Below are 15,933 nucleotides of genomic sequence, written 5' to 3'. Positions count from 1 at the left end.
GTGTGTGTGTTTGTTTCAATGAGTGAAGCGAGGAGGAGGAGGAGGGGGCGGGGGATATGGGTTAGCTCGAGAATCAAAGGTTCGTATTGCACGGGCAGCTGTGGAAAACAAAACTCTAAAGTAGGTCTGGATGTGGGATGAAGTGGGATTGATAGGAATGAATGTAATTAACTATCTGAGGAAAGAATCTGGGGCATAAGGTATTGCATCGACAATCTTCACAGTCACGAAGTCTATTTTGTGTGTGAACAGTTGTTGATACAATGTGGTTCGGAAGGAGATGTGGTTTTGAAGGCAGTGGATAAACACAGGAAAGAAGAGAAAGAATGAACGCTAAGAAGAGTAATGCTTTAGAGAAGAGTAAAAAAAGAAAACATACAGGGTTGTAGAATGGAAGAAAGCCATTCAGCAAAAATCCAACAATGGTAATTCCAGGTAGAAATGTAGGAAAAGAAAGATTGCTACTTACCATAAAGAAGACATGTCAAGTTGCAAGGAGCATTCGTCTCTCTCTCCCCACCCATACACCACTGCCCCTTCCCCTTTACCAAGCCCTCCAGATTTTTGTTTACATCCCAAGTGATGTTGCATTCATGCCCAAGCTGTTGGAGTTAGCAATAGTGCGTGTGCGTGTGTCTTTACTGATGAAGGCTGTGGCCAAAAGCTTTATGTGAGTGTCTTTTAATTGTGCCTGTATGCAACTTCAGGTGTCTTCTTTACAGTAAGTAGCAATGTATTTTTTCCTACATTGTTGATATTCCTACCTGGAGTTTCCATTGTTTGATTATTGCTAAATGGCTTTCTTCCACCCTACAACCCTGAGATGTTTTCTTTTGTTGCTCTTCTCTATAGCATTACTCTTCTTAGTGTCTGTCTGCACTTATAACTGCGCAGTTGAGTGCTCCGCTAACCAAACATCCTTAGTGTCCATTCTTTCGTGTGTTTATTCACCACCTTGCAAGCCGCATCTACTTCCGAGCCACACTGTATCAATGACTGTCCATTCACAACACAGACCTTGTGACCGCGTGGATTATTGATGCAGCATCTAATGCCACATATTTTTTTCCTTTGTTAGTTAATTACATTTATTCCTATTGATCCCACTTCATGCCTCATCCTGACGTACTTTAGACTTTCATTTTCCAACCTTGCCCTTGCCACATGTACTTTCAATCCTCAACATAAACACCCCTGCCCCCCACCCCCACCCCCACCCCCCCCCCCAATCTCTTCACTTATTGCAACACACACACACTCCCATACCTCATCGTACCTTTTTGCCCATGTTTTTAATGTATTTGTGCGCAGTTTTATGTGGTTTCACACAGTTTCACGCATTTGTGCCTATTTTTGTATATTGATGCCTGCTTCTGCGCGTCTTTACATATTTTTTATGCATTTTTATATGTCTATTTGCTTATCCAGCACCTCTCACAACTATCAACACCTATTTTGCACATTTTTGTGTTATTCCCTTTTCCTTTGCACCATTCTTGCCACAATGGATGCTTGCTCCAACTTCCTGCACCAGTTTAGAAAAGTACCCCTTTCCCTGTCCAAAACCCAGTCCTACATCCTGTTTCTCAAGTGCTGCCTAAACCATGGAATCCCCCCAACAGCCTTTATCTGGATCCAATCCCTCCTTTCACATTTATCCACGTCTTTCCAGTTTCCGCCTGTTCCTGGCCCTTGCAGATCTGGTACTGCAAAAACATATCTCCATGGCACAGGCATTCCAAAACCACCTCTGCTTCCTCTGCAAAGATACTGCTACTCTGCAATCCCTACTCTTGACATTGCATCTCTGAAATTGAATCCCTTGCTCACCGGCACCTGGAGAAGCATCCCAGACATCACCTCCATAAATTATCCAACCTACTGCTGCCTTGGGGCACCACTATCCAACACCTATCGTACCCACAGTGTTGCTCCTCACACACCCTTCATAGCAGCTAAACACTGCCTAGCTGATATTTCCAACTTGCCATACCCCCCCCCCCCCCCCCCCCAAAACTCCCTACGAACCCTCCACCAAATCCTGGCTTTTGCCCTACATCCAAATTTAGCCATGGTAGACTTGAAACTTCCTGGCAGATTAAAACTGTGTGCCGGTCCGGCACACAGTTTTAATCTGCCCGGAAGTTTCATATCAGCGCACACTCCGCTGCTGAGTGAAAATCTCACTATGGTAGACTTGTCAAAGGCCTACTCTCCTTTCCCCACTCCCTGCAATGGAAGCACTTCTTTGCTGCCAATCCCTCCAACCAAAACCACCCTAATTCCAACATTGAACCCTGCCTCTTCCAGTTCATACCATTGTCCAACCCCCATACGGGTCCGGGAGTTAGAATAGGTCCGAGGTATCCCTGCTTGTCGTAAGAGGCGACTAAAAGTAATCTCACACTTTTAGGCCCTGTACGTTCAGGTCTCATTTTATGGTTTCACCTGCCACTTTCCAAATTCTACAGAAGTGCGGGCCATAAGGGGAAGGATGCCTTACCTGGTGCATAAGTTATCCATAGTTCCCTTAGATTCGATCTCCTGAACGTCTTGTCATGGCATTGCATCTCCACCTGCGGTTCAACTATTTGGGCGAGGACACTTTCCGCGATATGTCATCTTCTTCCATTGTCTCCTGTCCTCTTTCGCCCCCGTGACTATTGGATTTCTCTGTGCCCAATTTTCAGCATGGTAACCAGACCATTGTTGTGGGGCCGTCATGTACCCATTTGATGGTAGCCCCCCTGACAACCCAGGGTTTGCACTGCTGATGCCTGAGTGGTAAACTCCCCATGTATGCAAAGGAGTATATGCTAGTCTTCCTGGGGCATCAGGACTACCAGCAATGGCCATCATGCCAGGTGCCCTTTGCTGTGGCTGGCTGGCACCCGTGGGGGGAGCCCTTGATCAGAGTGGGTGGTATCAGGGCGGATGACCAACAATGAAATGGACTAAGTAATCTCTTCCTGGTGAGCATACGGCACCAGCAGTCTTTAAGAAGGGCAAGATGGAGTACAATGCTGACAGATATGACCCTAAATCATTTCCCTCCCTCTCTACACCATGGGAAAAACATAGAGCTGCAGAAAGAAGAGAGCCATATTCGCCTTGGTATTCAGTCTGTAGCAGAATGGATGGGACTCCTTTCTACCTATGAACCCTCAGATTTTTGTTGAACATCTTGAGGATAAGTTTGGGGAAGTGACAGTGCTGTTCAAGATGAGAAGCAGTGCAGTCTTGATTCCTACAGCATCCCCAGCCCAATCACGGGCGTTACTCACTTGTGACCAGCTGGGTGATATTCCTGTCTCCGTCACTCCCCATAAAAGCCTCAACATGGTCCAGGGAATTATTTTTCCATTGCGACCTCCTCTTGCAGTCTGACGATGAGCTCCGCGCCAATCTAGAACGGCGGGGTGTTCATTTCATCCAGCGCGTTTACAGGGGACCCGAAGACAACAGGGTTGCTACTGGTGCCTTCATCTTGGCCTTTGAGGGTGATTCATTGCCTAAAAAGGTCAAGGTGATGGTTTACCACTGTGACGTTAAACCGTACATCCCTCCGCCTTTGCGGTGCTTTAAGTGCTGGAAATTTGGGCACATGTCTTCCCGCTGCATTGCCAACGCCACATGTCAAGACTGCGAACTTCCACTGCATCCAGATACTCCCTGTGGACCTCCTCCCACTTGAATCAACCGCAGAGAGCAGCACTCCTCCTGCTCGCCAGACTGCACAGTACTCCAAAAGGAGTGGAAAATCATGGAGAACAAGACCCTGGACCCGTTGATTTACCAAGAGGCTGAACATAAATTTGAACAATTGCACCCCGTTCAATTGACTTCCACATACGCTGCAGCTACAGTACCATCGCCACCACAAATACTAGTTGTACCACATTCTGTGCCAAGAAAAGTGGGCCCTCCAGGCCTTCAGAATACATCCACCCCTGGGCGGTAGGGGGAAAATTTCCTTCCATTGCTTCCAGAGTACCTACTTCGGAAGCAAGGCCCCACAAACGCAGGGGATATCGATCCCCTCCCCCCAGCTGGAGAAGCAACAGCCTCCTTGGCTCTCCTCATGCGGAAGGGGTCCCTTGGGACTCTCTCTCCCAAGGTCTCCACTAATGCCACAGCGAACACTCGCCAGTGGCTAAACGAGCCAAAAACTGCTGGACAAAGAGCTTCACGGTCTACCTCCGTGCCTGAAGCTACTTCGGATAAGTCCTCCCAGCAAGCCCCTAAAGAGAAGCGAGAGGGCAAGCAAACAAAGAAGTCCGCTGAGGAAAACAACTCTCCAGTGGCCCTAACATCACCACTCCCTACCAATCCTGCACCTGCGGGTGAGGTGGAGATCTCAGTATCCCCTGAGGATATGGATCTCACTGATGCCTCATCCACAGTACAAATGGACACAAACACTCAGTCGGTGGTAGGAGGCAACCCTGAAGCGTAAACTGCCTCATTGACTGTTTCGTGCCTCTCAGTCTCACAATCCCATCATCCTCCAGTGGAATTGCGGCGGTTTTTTTCACCACCTGGCTGAGCTACGGCAACTCTTAAGCCTTACACCTGCTTTCTGCATTGCCCTCCAGGAAACCTGGTTCCCGACAATGCAGACCCCTGCCCTTCGCGGCTGTAGGGGATGTTACAAAAACCGTAGCAACTATAATAGCTTGTCGGGTGGAGTTTGTGTCTGTGTCCTGAACTCGGTATGCAGTGAACCTGTGCCCCTTCAAACCCCTCTTAAAGCTGTGGCTGTCAGGATAAGGACAATGCAGGAAATAACTGTCTGCAATGTATGTCTTTCTCCAGATGGTGCAGTACCCCTGCAGTACTGATTCATCAACTCCCTAAACCTTTCACACTTTTGGGAGATTTTAACACCTATAACATTCTGTGGAGTGGCACTGTGCTTACTGGTTGAGGTAGAGATGTTGAAGCTTCCCTGTCTCAACTTGACCTCTGCCTCTTAAATACTGGAGCCTGCACACATTTCAGTGTGGTTCATGGCACTTACTCGGCCATTGATTTATCCCTCTGCAGCCCAGGACTTCTCCCATCTGTTCACTGGAGAGGCCACGATTACTTGTGTGGTAGTGACCACTTTCCCATCTTCCTGTCACTCCCCAGCACTATTCCCCTGGACATGTATCAAGATGGGCTTTAAACAAGGCAGACTGGGACACTTGCACCTCTACTGTCACTGTTGAATCTCCTCCTTATGGTACCATCGATATGGTAGTTGAGGAGGTCACTAGAACGATCGTTTCTGCAGCGGAAAATGCGATCTCTTGTTCTTTACCATGTCCCCGGCGAAAGTCAGTACCTTGGCGGTCGCTGGAAATTGCTGCGGCCATTAAAGAGTGTCAGCGAGCTCTACAGCGACATAAGTGGCACCCTTCCCTAGAGCACCTAATAGCTTTTAAACGGCTCCATGGCTGCATTTTCCAGCTTATGTAAAGATGGAAACAGGAGTGTTGGGAGAGGTACGTCTCGACCATTGGGTGCCATATGTCACCTTCCAAAGTCTGGACGAAGATCAGACGTGTTTGTAGGTACCAGACCCCGATAGGTGTTACTGGCATTAGCATCAATGGCGTGTTATCTATCGACACAAACACAATTGCCGAGCTCTTTGCTGAACATTATGCTCGAGCCTCCGGGTCAGAATATCCCCGACCATTTTGCACCCTCAAACAGTGGATGGAAAGGAAAGCCCTCTCATTCACAGAACATCACAGTGAACCCTATAATGCTCCATTTACGGAGTGGGAGCTCCTCAACGTCCTTGCACATTGACCTGACACAGCTCCTGGGCCAGATCGGGTCCAGAGTCAGATGATGAAACATCTCTTGTCCGACTACAAGCGACATCTCCTCATCATCTTCAACCGGATCTGGTGCGAAGGCATCTTTCCATCGCAATGGCGGGAGAGCACCATCATTCCAGTGTTCAAACCCAGTAAAAACCTGTTTGATGTGGATAGCTATCGGCCCATGAGCCTCACCAACGTTCTTTGTAAGCTGTTAGAACGTATGATAAGATGGCAGTTGTGCTACATCCTGGAGTCACATGGCCAACTGGCTCCATGCCAGGGTGGTTTCCGCCAGGGTTGCTCTGCCATTGATAATCTAGTGTCCCTCTAGTCTGCCATCCGAGCAGCCTTTTCCAGACACCAACACCTGGCTGCTGTCTTTTTTGATTTACGAAAAGCTTATGACATGACTTGGCAACATCATATCTTTGCCACATTATATGAGTGGGGTCTCCAGGGCCTGCTCTCGATTTTTATCCAAAATTTCCTATCGCTCCATACTTTCCGTGCCTCCCATAGTTCCCCCCATATCCAGAAAACGGGGTCCCGCAGGGCTCTGTAATGAGTGTATCTCTATTTTTAGTGGCCATTAACGGTCTAGGAGCAGCTGTCTGGCCATCGGTCTCACCTTCTCTGTATGTAGATGCATTTTGTACCACTCCTCCAGTACTAGTGTTGCCCAGCAGCACCTATAGAGAGCCATCCACAAGGTGCAGTCATGGGCTCTAGCCCACGGCTTCCAGTTTTCAGCCGCGAAGTTGTGTCTTGTGCATTTCTGTCGGTGTCACGCCGTTCATCCAGAACCAGAACTTTACCTTAATGATGATCCACTCACTGTAGTGGAGACATATCTATTCTTAGGACTGGTTTTCGATGCCCGATTGACTTGGCTATCTCACCTTTGTCAACTTGCTGGCAGCACCTCAATGCCCTCTGCTGCCTGAGCAACACCAACTGGGGTGCAGATCCCTCTATGCTGCTGCAGCTCTACAGAGCCCTTTTTCTAACTCGCCTTGACTAAGGGAGCCTGGTTTACAGTTTGGCGATGCCCTCAACATTGCGTTTACTTGCCCCAGCGCACCACTGTGGCATTAGCCTAGTGACGGGAGCTTCTGGCAGCACCTCAATGCCCTCTGCTGCCTGAGCAACACCAACTGGGGTGCAGATCCCTCTATGCTGCTGCAGCTCTACAGAGCCCTTTTTCTAACTCGCCTTGACTAAGGGAGCCTGGTTTACAGTTTGGCGATGCCCTCAACATTGCGTTTACTTGCCCCAGCGCACCACTGTGGCATTAGCCTAGTGACGGGAGCTTCTGGCAGCACCTCAATGCCCTCTGCTGCCTGAGCAACACCAACTGGGGTGCAGATCCCTCTATGCTGCTGCAGCTCTACAGAGCCCTTGTTCTAACTCGTCTTGACTAAGGGAGTCTGGTTTACAGTTTGGCGATGTCCTCAACGTTGCGTTTACTTGCCCCAGGGCACCACTGTGGCATTAGCCTAGTGACGGGAGCTTTTAGAATGAGTCCGGTGACCAGTGTCCTGGTGGAGACCGGAGTCCCTCCATTGAAGGCTAGGTGTGCACAACTGTTTGCCAGTTACGTTGCACACGTTCGTAGTTCTCCTGTGAATCCGAATTACCGTCTTCTTTTCCCAACCACGGCAGTTCATCTCCCCCATTGGCGGCCCAGGTCAGGGCATACAATTGCAGTTCACATCCGGTCCCTTCTGTCTGAACTGGAGTCCTTCCCATTACCATCTCTCCTCGAGTTCCATTCATGTACACCTCCATGGTGTACACCTAGGCCACCGATTCTTCTGGACCTTTCGCATGGCCCTAAGGACTCCGTTAACCCTGCAGCTCTCCGCTATCTCTCCCTCTCGATTCTCAACATTTACCGGGGCCATGAAGTGGTTTACACTGATCACTTGATGGCTGATGGTCACATGGAGTTGGTGTTAGGGCTTCAGAGTCACAAATTTACAGAATATTTCTTCGAACAACAGAATAAAAGATGAGTTAAGTGTCTCAGCGCCGCACACTATTGTGTATTAGTAGGAGATTGAATGGTTGTTCTTAATAACTTGAATAAATAAATTAAATATAAGTTCAGTTTCGGGTGCACCATACTCCAACCTACTCTGTGTGGCTGCACTCAAATGCTAATCATTTGCATATTGTAGCTTGCAGTAAGCTTCATGCCAGTTTGAGGTTCATTGCATGCTGCCTCCATTTTGTCACAATTTTAATGACCTTTAGTGTATTAGATTCTTCACATTACTGTGTAATTAGTTAAGGATTTTTATAGCTGAATACTTCACTCCTTTGCTCTGTCTTTCATGAATAATGGTTATCTAGGAAGCGTATTTTAATTAGTGTGTTTCCACGATCTGAGATATGCAGTCTCATACCCTGTTTGTTATATTACAGATCTAAAGGTGAAATTGTAGAAACATTTGTATCATCTGATTATTTGATGACTTACATCTGCCATTCTTTTCCAAAGGCCAATAGAATATTAGAATGTTGTGTGTGCATACAGCTGTTAGAATCACTCTGCCTCTTACGTAAAATAACAAATGTAACTTCTACACGATGTATAGATAAATGATATATATGTAAATAGTAACTATTATGACTTACATTTTCTGTTATCACTTGTGATAAAACATAAATGCATTTTTATGTTTCCAGTATGGATCAGAGTTAGCAGAACTGTACCGGAGGCCTAGTGTTGTAGGCAGAGTGATGCAGCGAGTACTGTTGCCACCTCAAACCATTCACTCTTATGAACGTAACACTTCTGGATCTCGTCGGTTCCCTGTTCTTGTTACACAGCAGCTACCACCACGACTCAGTCTTCGACGCCTAGGAAGTCGAGAACTTGTGATCTGGATTTCTGTGGGGGCGCTAGCCTTCAGGTTACGTGGATATCATCTGCTCACTTTTCCTGTTATGGTGTTTATCATGTGGATTTTACTGGTCCTACTGCGAGCAGCATTATCGTCTCCAACAGAAAACAGGAATACAGTCAGCAATATCAGTCGCCATTCACCAGATTTGTTGAATGCTCCTGATGGAGCACCTGATGTATCCCCATAACATTGACACAAAATTTTAAGGTAAATATTTAGTCTGTGTTATTTATATATTGTCATACTCTGAGACTTGGATTCAGTCGAGATTATTGTGTGTTTGAGCTGAAATTTATAGAATCTCCAGTTTATTTTAGGTGTTGTAGAGGTGATATTCATACCGCTTGTATGAATATCAAGAGCTCATATGGCAACCCAGTTCTAAGCAAAGAAAGGAAGGCAGAAAGGTGGAAGGAGTATATAGAGGGTTTATACAAGGGCGATGTACTTGAGGACAATATTATGGAAATGGAAGAGGATGTAGATGAAGATGAAATGGGAGATAAGATACTGCATGAAGAGTTTGACAGAGCACTGAAAGACCTGAGTCGAAACAAGGCCCCGGGAGTAGACAACATTCCATTAGAACTACTGATGGCCTTGGGAAAGCCAGTCATGACAAAACTCTACCATCTGGTGAGCAGGATGTATGACACAGGCGAAATACCCACAGACTTCAAGAAGAATGTAATAATTCCAATCCCAAAGAAAGCAGGTGTTGACAGATGTGAAAATTACAGAACTATCAGTTTAATAAGTCACAGCTGCAAAATACTAACGTGAATTCTTTACAGACGAATGGAAAAACTGGTAGAAGCGGACCTCGGGGAGGATTAGTTTGGATTCCGTAGAAATGTTGGAACACGTGAGGCAATACTAACCTTACGACCTATCTTAGAAGAAAGATTAAGAAAAGGCAAACCTACGTTTCTAGCATTTGTAGACTTAGAGAAAGCTTTTGACAACATTAACTGGAATACTCTCTTTCAAATTCTGAAGGTGGCAGGGGTAAAATACAGGGAGCGAAAGGCTATTTACAATTTGTACAGAAACCAGATGGCAGTTATAAGAGTCGAGGGGCATGAAAGGGAAGCAGTGGTTGGGAAAGGAGTGAGACAGGGTTGTAGCCTCTCCCCGATGTTATTCAATCTGTATATTGAGCAAGCAGTAAAGGAAACAAAAGAAAAATTCGGAGTAGGTATTAAAATTCATGGAGAAGTAGTAAAAACTTTGAGGTTTGCTGATGACATTGTAATTCTGTCAGAGACAGCAAAGGACTTGGAAGAGCAGTTGAACGGAATGGACAGTGTCTTGAAAGGACGATATAAGATGAACATCAACAAAAGCAAAACGAGGATAATGGAATGTAGTCAAATTAAATCGGGTGATGCTGAGGGGATTAGATTAGGAAATGAGACACTTAAAGTAGTAAAGGAGTTTTGCTATTTAGGGAGCAAAATAACTGATGATGGTCGAAGTAGAGAGGATATAAAATGTAGACTGGCAATGGCAAGGAAATCGTTTGTGAAGAAGAGAAATTTGTTAACATCGAGTATAGATTTAAGTGTCAGGAAGTCGTTTCTGAAAGTATTTGTATGGAGTGTAGCCATGTATGGAAGTGAAACATGGACGATTACCAGTTTGGACAAGAAGAGAATAGAAGCTTTCGAAATTTGGTGCTACAGAAGAATGCTGAAGATAAGGTGGGTAGATCACGTAACTAATGAGGAGGTATTGAATAGGATTGGGGAGAAGAGAAGTTTGTGGCACAACTTGACTAGAAGAAGGGATCGGTTGGTAGGACATGTTTTGAGGCATCAAGGGATCACAAATTTAGCATTGGAGGGCAGCGTGGAGGGTAAAAATCGTAGAGGGAGACCAAGAGATCAATACACTAAGCAGATTCAGATGGATGTAGGTTGCAGTAAGTACTGGGAGACGAAGAAGCTTGCACAGGATAGAGTAGCATGGAGGGCTGCATCAAACCAGTCTCAGGACTGAAGATCGCAACAACAACAATAGAGGTGATCGCTTATATGTCAAGAAGAGTGGTGCAGAAAGAATGGAGTAAGCTCTACCATTTCATGTCGAGTGACTGTAAAGAAAATGGTTACATAATGATATATATAATTAAAACATAAATTTCTATTCTTATAATCGCATGACATTGAAATTGCAGAGGTTCAACAATGGCTTTGCAATTGATATTTTGCTAATCTATTCTTTGATCTTAATGCTTCTCAGTTACTGAAATACACTGATTACCACCGACCTACTATCGACATAAACCCGTCCACGCAATAGCGGCATCACCTGTCTTGTGGTTTCCGGCGACTGGAGGGAGCAGTGTGGTGCTAGTGTGCCAAACTCACACTCCCACTTTATTATTGAGCTTACACGGAGTTGTTTCACCGATCTTCCTTTCAGGATAGCCGGCTGCAATTGCCTGCCCAACTTCTTCTCTGAAGATAAGGTGCTGTTTTGGAGGAACTTTTTATACTCTTAAAATAACTCCGTACACTCAGGATACTTTTAAACCAATCTCACTATATTTTCACTTCCACAAACAAGACACCATGTAACTGATTCATTTTTTTGTAAGCCCAACAATTACCGATCCGACAGATACTCTTACATACTTCATAACAAATACAAACTAGAAAGCTCTAGCAAGTCCACCATCTGGACCTCACGAAAGTAAGTGAATAAGTAAATGTTTTTTCTTTTCTTTAACAGCATTCAACTGTTCTCAATAATGACTTACGTAGCACCGTCATGGAATACGTCACATTTGCTGCTTGTGCTGGGTGTGTAACTTCCGAGGCAAGTGCTGTGGCTACCTGCTCGCGCCCATCAACCGCCCAATACACGCCAGTCCTCCACACACACAATCGTGGTGCAGTAGACACAGTTCCACTTTCACACACTCATCTTTAAAATAACGCGTTTTCAAGACAGTGGAAATACGAGCGTCTCTAGACTTTACCCCGAAATTCTCGATGAACTACACCTGGTGAGGAGTGACTGTTAGTCAGACACACGCATGGTGCATGTAGTAACAGTGAACATGCTGTCTGTTTTAATGATTTTCCTCATTAAATTGGAGTGAAATTATTATGACTGAACAATGGAAAATCCAGAATGGAATGTAACAATGTTATGAAAAGGAAAGTTCCTACTCACCGAAGATGTAGAGTCACAGATAGGCACAACAAAAAGACTGTCACAAACAAAGCTTTGGACCCATATGGGGTTTATCAAAAATAGACAGTGGAGACACGCACACACACACACACACACACACACACACACACACACACACACACAGGGTGTGTCTTATTTTTGACAAAGGCCTTAGGGGCCGAAAGCTTTATTTGTGACAGTCTTCCTGCTCTGCCTTTCAGTGACTCAGCATCTCCGCTATATGGTGAGTAGCAACTTTCCTTTTTATAATATTGTTGTATTATTATGTTTGAATAATACTACTTACTTGAATAAAAACTTTTGGGCAAGAGAAGTTGCTTCCCCAATATTTTACCACAATTACTTCCTATTTTGAACTCTCAAGACTAGAATTCCATCGACTTCAAGTATGTAACCCGCCTTGGCAGTAGTCATCACCGGCCCGTAAAACATGCCCAAACCATTGAAGACCACTCTCACGCACCTTGTCTTGGACCAGTGTAACACCAAACTGTTTCCTAATGATGTCATTGGAAACGTGATATAACTAAGTGAGGCCCACTGTCCACCATATCTTTGTTTCCATTACACTTAGGCGGCGTTCTGTCTCAACTGTAGTCGACCAGCACTCACAATCATACAAGGCAACTGGTCGGATGATTGTGCGATGGATTTTTTATTTTAAATTATCTTTCATCCTGCGGTCACTAGTGACTCCGGTTGTTGTTCACCACTTCATCCAGGCTGCCTGAGTTTTGGTGTTGACCTCTTTGGTGAGTCGCCCGTCAACAGTGATCGTGGAACCAAGGTACTTAAACTTACTCACATGAGTCAGATCTACACCATTAATCGTGATAGTTCCCATTTCATGTCTGTCTGATGTCATGTACTCGGTTTTCTTCAAATTGAGGAGCTAACTGTGTTTGGCCAATCGGTCACTCCATTCTTGAATTTGGCTCTGCATATCAAGCTTGTTTTCTGCTGCCAACAACACGTCATCAACATAATGGCCAGTGCAGGTTAGCTGTCATGGTGTCCATTACGAGAATGAACAGAAGTGGTGATAATTAAGAACCTTGATAGACACCGACTGTGATGGGAAAGTCCTTCTATAGTCCTGAGGTTATACGGATGTAACTTCTTGGCTGTGCATAAATTATCTACACCCAATTAATAAGCTGCTCTGGCACATCTTGCTGTCGAAGTGCTAGCCAGATGAGACTGTGTGGCACCTGATCAAAAGCCTTTTGGAGATCCAGGAATGCTGAGTGCAGCAGCTGGGCTTTCTCATGATATTTCTGGACTAAGAGTCTTGCAGCATGAATCGCATCAGTTGTGCAACAGTTCTTCACAAATACAGCTTGGTTTATGGAAATCTGTGTGATCTCACAGATCTTTTGGTCCAGAACATGCTCAAAGTTTTTCATGGCGTGGCAGAGAACTCGAATTGGGGGGTAGTTGGTGCACTCAGTGGGATTTCCCTGCTTAAAGATAGGCATGGTGGTTTTCTGTTGCCAATCAGTTGGTGTTTTTCCCTCGTCAATGATCTTCTTGAAGACTTCCATTAATCATTTGGCTGCCTTCCAATGATAGGAACACCATAACTCTGCTGGAAGATCATCTGGGCCAGTGGCTTTCTCATCCTTCATTTTCCTCAAAGCATTCTTGACCTCTTCGACTGCAATTTCTCTTACGGGCCATTCAGCAACATTGCTGGTGGGTACTGGTTGATGAGAAACTCTTCTGTTGAGATCTTCTTGAAGTAGCTGTGCCATCATTCTCTGGCCTTCTTCCAGTCAACTAGTAGATTACCAATCTCATCACCAACTCAGTAGAACCAATGAAAATCTTCTGAATTGCGATGTCTTTCTTTAGCGAGTCGATATAAGACCCACTCTCCTTCACGTGTGTCAAGTTGTGCGTATAGATCAGCATAACGTGAGGATTTTGCTGCTATAACCTGTTTTGCATCTCTTCGGGCTGTTCTGTATGCATCCCATCGCTCCGGTGTTTTATCGGCGAGAAACTCATGATACAAACATTATCTCGATCAATCCTCCGTAATCCTGGCTTTGTTGTCCCAAGAATTGCATGTGCAACTTCGTGAGCAGACTCTTTTTAGTTTCTCCCAGCTTTCTTCAACTGTGGTAACTGGTGACAAAATAATTCGGGCTATGATGTCGGCTTCCTTATCCTTGAACTTTCACCATTTGATTCTTGCAGGTCCTGTGCGATCAGTGTGTTGTATACAAAATTGTTAAGGCTTTCATGGCCACTTGTTGACAAACTGCCAATTTGCTTCTGTCTTAGGTTCTTTGGCCAACATTCGTCTGATGATTTTACTGACGTTTCGCCAGCACGAGTGACTGGCATTGTCAAAGCTTCACCCTCCATTGCCGGTGGTGAACTGGAGCCGAGATTGTGGCCGCAGACTATATGTACCTGGCAGGCCAACATCCGAGGGCTTCTCCGCGGTCATTTCCAGTGCGGTTCTCCTCTTGCTACCTGTGACAGTCATTCGCTGCAGTACGGGAAGCCAGCATCCGTTTACCTTAAGACTTTCCTCTTTCTTGTTGAAGCTGTTCCCCTGTTTGTGTATTTCTACGGCTTCTCTAAACAAGTGAGTGTGATTGTGCTTCTCTACAGCCAGAACTTCCGTGTTGGTGAATTTTATTACATGGTTGGTCTCACTCAGCGCGTGCTCTGCCACGGCCGATTTCTCCACCTGCCCCGACCTGCAATGTCGCTTATGTTCTTTAATCCTAGTGTTGATTGATCGTCCAGTCATTCCGACATAAACTTTTCCGCATGTGCATGGTAAGCAGTATATTCCCAACATTGCAAGTGGGTCCCTTTTATCCTCTGCTGACCTAAGACATTCTTTGATTTTCCTTGTCGGTTTGAAAATTGTCTTTACGCAGTGTTTGTGCAATACACGGCCGATTCTGTCCATCACTCTGGGAATGTATGGCAGAAAGGCCGTACCCGATATTTCTTTCCCTGATTTCTTACTTCATCGAGTGTTTGACTGTGTTACACTTCTAATATAATTTGTGGAGTAGCCATTCCTCCTCAGAACACTTTCCAGATGTTGCATTTCGCATTTGAGGTGCTGTGGCTCACATATTCGTCCTGCTCGGATTATGAGCATATGAATCATGCCTCTTTTCTGGCTCGGGTGGTGGTTTGATAGTTTGTGCAGGTATCGGTCCTTGTGTGTCAGTTTTCGGTACACGCGATGTCCCAGATTTTCGCAGTCCCTTTTGACAAGCACATCTAGAAATGGTAGTTTATTGTCCTTCTCTACTTCCATGGTAAATATTGGTGTGGAGGCTGTTCAAGTGTCTTAAGAAGTCACCGAGGTGTTCTTCACCATGGCTCCACACAACGAAAGTATCATCGACATACCTGTACCACACCTTTTGTTTACAAGTCGCCGAGTCCAGTGCCTGTGCTTCGAAATGCTCCATGAAGAAGTTGGCCACCACTGGACTAAGGGGACTACCCATGGCAACGCCTTCCAGTTGTTCGTAGAAATTGCCATTCCACGTGAAATAGCTTGTGGTGAGACATGCATGGAAGAGCTTTGTGATGTCTTGCAGGAAAATGGAACCGATGTGCTCCAGAGCGTCACTGAGTGGCACTTTCGTAAACAAAGAAACAGATTAGATGTGAGTCACACTTTTTGAACCGTGTTTTTGCAGTTGCCAGATTATGAGGTTCTGACAAATTCTCTTCTCCGAACCCATGCTGGCCATGAGCAGTATGTTCTTCCTTTCTGCACCCCATGTGCCCATTCAGATCACCAGTGATAATGATGTAATCTTCTGAGGGCACTTCAGCTTTGCATCAAGCATCCTCCAAAAGGCGTCCTTGACAGAAGTTGTTTGGCCAGTTTGTGGAGTGTAGGCACTGAAAAAGAGAATTTTGCTGCCATCTGTGATGTAGACAATATTCATCAGGCACTCATCATATCTTTGCACTTCAGAAATATTACCGTCAAACTTGGATGATACTAT

The 15,933-nt window shown here is 45.4% G+C and overlaps 1 protein-coding gene across 1 annotated transcript in view; it reads left to right on the top strand.

Moving 5' to 3' along the window:
- Nucleotides 1–15,933, top strand: part of LOC124787095 (sphingomyelin phosphodiesterase 4) — a 205,221-nt gene that overhangs the window by 148,228 nt on the left and 41,060 nt on the right. Inside the window, exon 12 of the mRNA XM_047254312.1 lies at nucleotides 8,511–8,938. Within this exon, the coding sequence (XP_047110268.1) occupies nucleotides 8,511–8,918 (408 nt within the window). The 3' untranslated portion in view covers nucleotides 8,919–8,938. The remainder of the gene's footprint in view (nucleotides 1–8,510; nucleotides 8,939–15,933) is intronic.

This window comes from Schistocerca piceifrons, chromosome 1 (assembly GCF_021461385.2).
Source record: "Schistocerca piceifrons isolate TAMUIC-IGC-003096 chromosome 1, iqSchPice1.1, whole genome shotgun sequence".
NCBI classification, from domain to species: Eukaryota; Metazoa; Arthropoda; class Insecta; order Orthoptera; family Acrididae; genus Schistocerca; species Schistocerca piceifrons.
This window is presented reverse-complemented; position numbering and strand designations above follow the sequence as displayed.